We start from the raw sequence: 6,344 nt of genomic DNA, 5'->3' as shown, positions 1-6,344 counted from the left end.
ACAGTATGTCATTTTTAGGGGGGGAGCCATGTACCAACCGTGTGTCACACAATTGTACATAATTATTTTGTATATATTATGCTTGTATCTGCGCTCTTCCCTCGCACTAAAAAGAACCTGAATGATCATGTCTCCGTTTTGCTCTGTAACATTGTCTGTCTCTCGAACAGGTCATGTCCTGTTGCCTTGAGGTTTTGTATATAAAGAAGAGTGTTCCTTAATAAATAACTCAGTCGTTTCCAATCTGCCTTTGAGTTCACAACTCCTCTCTCGGCCCGTCACAACAGTCTCGCCCTTGATGTGAAACTGAATCTTGGCAAACGTGAAACTAGGCAAACAATTCCTTGCTGGTAAAGGGTGGGAGCCTCACTGTGGCAGCGTGGACATTGCACACATTGCAATAATCTGAGAGGTGAGTTGGGTGGTCGACGAATCTGTAGGTCACCTATGAGGCGACAGCAGAGAAAGAGTTAAAATAAACATTTGCTCTTTAAGGGGCCTTCCTTTGATCGTAAAGCCAGTCAGAGATTTCTTGGAATGTGTAGTTGAGGATCGCAGCAGCGACAAGTCAAAGAGTTTAGATTAGCTTGTTATATTCACCAACGCTTTGATATGAAATTCGTTGACGGTTATGGTAATGAAGAAAATGTAAATAGGGAATATTTCATCATTTATATAGCAATTGCTTACTGCACGTTTATTACAATCATATGCCAATGAAGCCTAATTTTACTTATTTCTTTGGATATACTATGCACACACATAAATATATATATATATATATATATATATATATATATATATATATATATATATATATATATATATATATATATATATATATAAATATATATATATATATATATATATATATATATATATATATATATATATATAAATATATATATATATATATATATATATGTGTGTGTGTGTGTGTGTGTGTATTATAGCCACGAAAGGAAAAATTTAAAAGACTTGATTGGAGTTAGTACTTTCATCCACTCAGGACATTATCAAACTCAGAAATTTGCTGAGTTTGATAATGTCCTGACTGGATGAAAGTACTAACTCCAATCAAGTCTTTTTCATTTTTCCTTTCATGGCTATAATACATTTTATATTCATCACGTGTCAGCTTTCGTGATTTCTACACACACACACACACATATATATATATATATATATATATATATATATATATATATATATATATATATATATATGTATATATATATATATATATATATATATATATATATATATATATATATATATATATATATATATATATAAATATACATTTATATATATAAATAGACACACACACACACATATATATGTTGGGCGTTTGTCAGTGCGTATGGGCCAGGTAGTGGGAAAAGTGAAGAAGAGCAGAATGAGTTCTGGAATGAATTAACTAGGTGTGTAGAAGGACTGGGTAGAAGGAATTATGTAGTTATCTTGCTAGAGTGGGCGCTGGAGAGGTAGAAGGTGTCATTGGGATGTATGGCGTACCAGGTGAAAATGAGAGTGGTGAGAGACTGGTAGATATGTGTGTTGAACAAGAGATGGTAATAAGTGCTAGCTTTTTTAAAAAGAAAGATAAAAATAAGTATACATGGGTAAGAGTGGCAAATGGAAGAGTAGTAAAAAGGGCATTAATGGATTATGTGTTGATAACTAAAAGAATGTTTGGAAGATTGAAAAACGTGCACGTGTTTAGGGGTATGGCTAACGGTATGTCTGATCCTTTTTTGGTGGAAGGAAAATTAGTTGTAGCAAAAGAGTGGGGGAATAGAGTAGGTGGATGTAAAAGGGAGCTAGTGAGGGTTGAAGAGCTAATAAAACCGGGGGTAAAAAGTAAATATCAGGAAAGGTTGAAAATGGCATATAACGAGGTGAGAGTAAGAGAAACTGGTAATTTAGAGGAGGAGTGGAAGTTAGCAAAAGAAAATTTTGTTGGGATTGCAAGTGATGTATGTGGCAAGAAGGTTGTTGGAGGCAGCATGAGGAAGGGCAGTGAATGGTGGAATGAAGGAGTGAAGGTAAAAGTGGAAGAGGAAAAGAGGGCTTTTGAAGAAGGGCTGCAGAGTAATAGTATAGAAAAGTATGAAAAATATAAAGAGAAAAATGTGGAAGTAAAGCGCAAGGGACATGAGGCAAAGAGGGCAGCTGACCTGAGGTGGGGTCAAGGACTGGGTCAGTCATATGAAGAGAATAAGAAGAAGTTTTGGAAAGAAGTGAAGAGAGTAAGGAAGGCTGGCGCAAGAATTGAGGAGACAGTGAAAAATGGAAATGGAAGGTTGTTAAAAGGAGAGGAGGCAAGGAAAAGGTGGGCGGAATATTTTGAAAGTTTGCTGAATGTTGAGGATAATAGGGAGGCAGATATAATTGCTGTTGCAGGTGTTGAGGTGCCAGTGATGGGAGATGAAAAGGAGAGAGAGATTACAATAGAGGAAGTGAGGAGAGCACTAGATGAAACGAGAGTAGGAAAAGCATCTGGTATGGATGGTGTGAAAGCTGAGATGTTGAAGGAAGGGGGTGTGACTGTACTTAAATGGTTGGTGAGATTATTTAGTATGTGTTTTGTGTTGTCAATGGTACCAGTAGATTGGGTTTGTGCATGTATTGTACCACTATATAAGGGTAAGGGAGATGTGCATGAGTGTTGTAATTCAAGAGGTATTAGTTTGTTGAGTGTAGTTGGAAAAGTGTATGGTAGAGTAATGATTAATAGGATTAAGGATAAAACAGAGAATGCAATCTTGGAAGTACAGGGTGGTTTTAGAAAAGGTAGGGGTTGTATGAATCAGATTTTTACAGTTAGGCAGACATGCGAGAAATATTTAGCAGAAGGTAAGGAGGTGTATGTAGCGTTTATGGATCTGGAGAAAGCATATGATAGAGTTGAGAGGGAAGCAATGTGGAATGTGATGAGGTTATATGGAGTTGGTGGAAGGTTGTTGCAAGCAGTGAAAAGTTTCTACAAAGGTAGTAAAGCATAGGTTAGAATAGGAAATGAAGTGAGCGATTGGTTTCCGGTGAGAGTGGGGCTGAGACAGGGATGTGTGATGTCGCCGTGGTTGTTTAACTTGTATGTTGATGGAGTGGTGAGAGAGGTGAATGCTCGAGTGCTTGGACGAGGTTTAAAACTGGTAGGCGAGAATGATCATGAATGGGAGGTAAATCAGTTGTTGTTTGCGGATGATACTGTACTGGTAGCAGACACAGAAGAGAAGCTTGACCGACTAGTGACAGAATTTGGAAGGGTGTGTGAGAGAAGAAAGTTGAGAGTTAATGTGGGTAAGAGTAAGGTTATGAGATGTACGAGAAGGGAAGGTGGTGCAAGGTTGAATGTCATGTTGAATGGAGAGTTACTTGAGGAGGTAGATCAGTTTAAGTACTTTGGGTCTGTTGTTGCAGCAAATAGTGGAGTGGAAGCAGATGTACGTCAGAGAGTGAATGAAGGTTGCAAAGTGTTGGGGGCAGTCAAAGGAGTAGTAAAAAATAGAGGGTTGGGCATGAATGTAAAGAGAGTTCTATATGAGAAAGTGATTGTACCAACTGTGATGTATGGATCGGAGTTGTGGGGAATGAAAGTGATGGAGAGACAGAAATTGAATGTGTTTGAGATGAAGTGTCTAAGAAGTATGGCTGGTGTATCTCGAGTAGATAGGGTTAGGAACGAAGTGGTGAGGGTGAGAACGGGTGTAAGAAATGAGTTAGCGGCTAGAGTGGATATGAATGTGTTGAGGTGGTTTGGCCATGTTGAGAGAATGGAAAATGGCTGTCTGCTAAAGAAGGTGATGAATGCAAGAGTTGATGGGAGAAGTACAAGAGGAAGGCCAAGGTTTGGGTGGATGGATGGTGTGAAGAAAGCTCTGGGTGATAGGAGGATAGATGTGAGAGAGGCAAGAGAGCGTGCTAGAAATAGAAATGAATGGCGAGCGATTGTGACGCAGTTCCGGTAGGCCCTACTGCTTCCTCCGGTGCCTTAGATGACCGCGGAGGTAGCAGCAGTAGGAGATTCAGCATTATGAAGCTCCATATGTGGTGGATAATGTGGGAGGTTCGGCTGTGGCACCCTAGCAGTACCAGCTGAACTCGGCTGAGTCCCTGGTTAGGCTGGAGGAACGTAGAGAGTAGAGGTCCCCTTTTTGTTTTGTCTTCTTTGTTGATGTCGGCTACCCCCCAAAATTGGGGGAAGTGCCTTTTGTATATGGATGGATGGATATATATATATATATATATATATATATATATATATATATGTGTGTGTGTGTGTGTGTCTGTGTCTGTGTGAGTATGTATGTATATGCATATATATATATATATATATATATATATATATATATATATATATATATGTATGTATATATATATATATATATATATATATATATATATATATGTATATAAATTACTGTATATATAAAGATATCTATATATATATATATATATATATATATATATATATATATATGTATATATATATATATGTATGTATGTATGTATGTGAGTTTTTGCGTTTGTGTTTGGATGTATAGATGGAGATTACTGAAGTATTTATATACAGTACATTATAGGTGTCGAATTAACAACTTTAGAAAGATTAGAGATAGTGGATAGTCGTTCTGTGCAACGGAATTATCAAAAAGTAGTAGATTGGCCAGGACACCAACTACCCGTTGAGATACTACCACTAGAGAGTTATTAAGTCCTTTGACTGACCAGACTACTGCAATGGATTCTTCTCTGTGTTTACGGCTCATTTTTCTTTGCCTTTGCCTACACATAAACCGAATAGCCTGGCCTATACCTAACATATTCTCCCCTGTCTTCATACACCTTAAAACACTGAGATTACCAAACAATTCTTCTTCAATCAAGGGGTTACTGTACTATCATTGTTCAGCGGCCACTTTCCTCTAGGCAAGGATAGAAGACACTATTTGGCTATGGTAAGCAGCTCTTCTAGGAGGACACTCCAATATCAAACTATTGTTCTCTAGTCTTTGGTAGTGCCAGAGCCTTTGTACCATGGTCTCCCACTGTCTTGGGTTAGAGTTCTCTTGCCTGAGGGTACACTCGGGCACACTATTCTATGTTTTTTCTCCTCTTTTTTTATTAAAGTTTTATAGTTTATATAGTAGATATTTATTCTAATGTTACTATTCGTGAAAAAATTCAATTTTCTTGGTTTCCTTTCCTCACTGGTCTATTATCCCCGTTTGAGCCATGCTTTTCCAAGCATGGTTTTATCTTAGCAAGTAGTAATAGTAATAATAATAATAATAATAATGATAATAATAATTAGTACTTTTTGGCTTATGGCTTCATTGAAAAGCTTCGTTGTCAATAAGGTCTCTAAGTCCATTCTTCCCTGCTGTCATATTATTGTCTGATTGGTGGAGACAAATACTAGAATCTATTTTTGTATGAATAACTACGTTTTAAAAACACTCTGACCGTGTCCCAGTTCATAGCATGACTAGTATTACCTATATACGATAATCCATGACCTCTGAAAACTATATTTTATAAATTGTGAGCCTCGAATTCTTTTTACAGAAGCAAATTTTATTGCATTTGTTGAATGGTATTTCATAGATCCTGGAATCAGTTCTTAACTAACCCTAAACCTGCAAAAGGATTTAAGAAAAAAAAATTTTAATTTTGTTATTTTATATTTCTTCACAAGTTATGAAATCCCTTTTTTCAAGTATTCCAACCAAGTGCTTGCTGATACTGATCTTGATTTTATAAACATTGCTATTAAAAGTCGTATATATTGTTAATTAACCGAGTGTTGAATAGATGTACAGTTTCATCAATGACAAGGGCATATGACATCAATTTAGTTCTATTTGCTTACTTACTGTAGAAATGACTGCACGTCACCAATTTTGATACATGTAAACAACCATATGACATCTGGATTGAGAAATTTTATGTTTTATAGGGAGAATAAAAAATGTTTCAGGGAAGATACTTTCATAATTTATGTATGAGAGTGTTTCCGGTGAAAAAAAAATAAATAAATAAAAAACGATCTTTGGCATGCATAAAGATAGAAAAGAAAAATATTGATCACTTTAAATAATCCAAGGATATCAATACTTATATATATATCACACAGATCCTGATGATTAGTAGAGTATCCTTTATATAAGCCCCTGGGCTTATAGCATCCTGCTTTTCCAACTAAGGATGTAGCTCTATAAGTAATAATAACAATACTAATAACACACACACATATATATATATATATATATATATATATATATATATATATATATATATATATATATATATATATATGTATGTATGTATGTATGTAT

The 6,344-nt window shown here is 35.9% G+C and overlaps 1 protein-coding gene across 1 annotated transcript in view; it reads right to left on the bottom strand.

Annotated features, from left to right (window-relative positions):
• Positions 1–328: 328 nt before the first annotated feature.
• LOC137641248 (glutamate receptor ionotropic, delta-2-like) overlaps positions 329–6,344 on the bottom strand; it is an 18,973-nt gene continuing 12,957 nt past the window's right edge. The window contains exon 9 of the mRNA XM_068373706.1: positions 329–445. Within this exon, the coding sequence (XP_068229807.1) occupies positions 329–445 (117 nt within the window). The remainder of the gene's footprint in view (positions 446–6,344) is intronic.

This window comes from Palaemon carinicauda, chromosome 1 (assembly GCF_036898095.1).
Source record: "Palaemon carinicauda isolate YSFRI2023 chromosome 1, ASM3689809v2, whole genome shotgun sequence".
Classification (NCBI taxonomy): domain Eukaryota; kingdom Metazoa; phylum Arthropoda; class Malacostraca; order Decapoda; family Palaemonidae; genus Palaemon; species Palaemon carinicauda.
The sequence above is the reverse complement of the archived record's forward strand: the minus strand, read 5'-3'. Positions and strand labels throughout refer to the sequence as shown.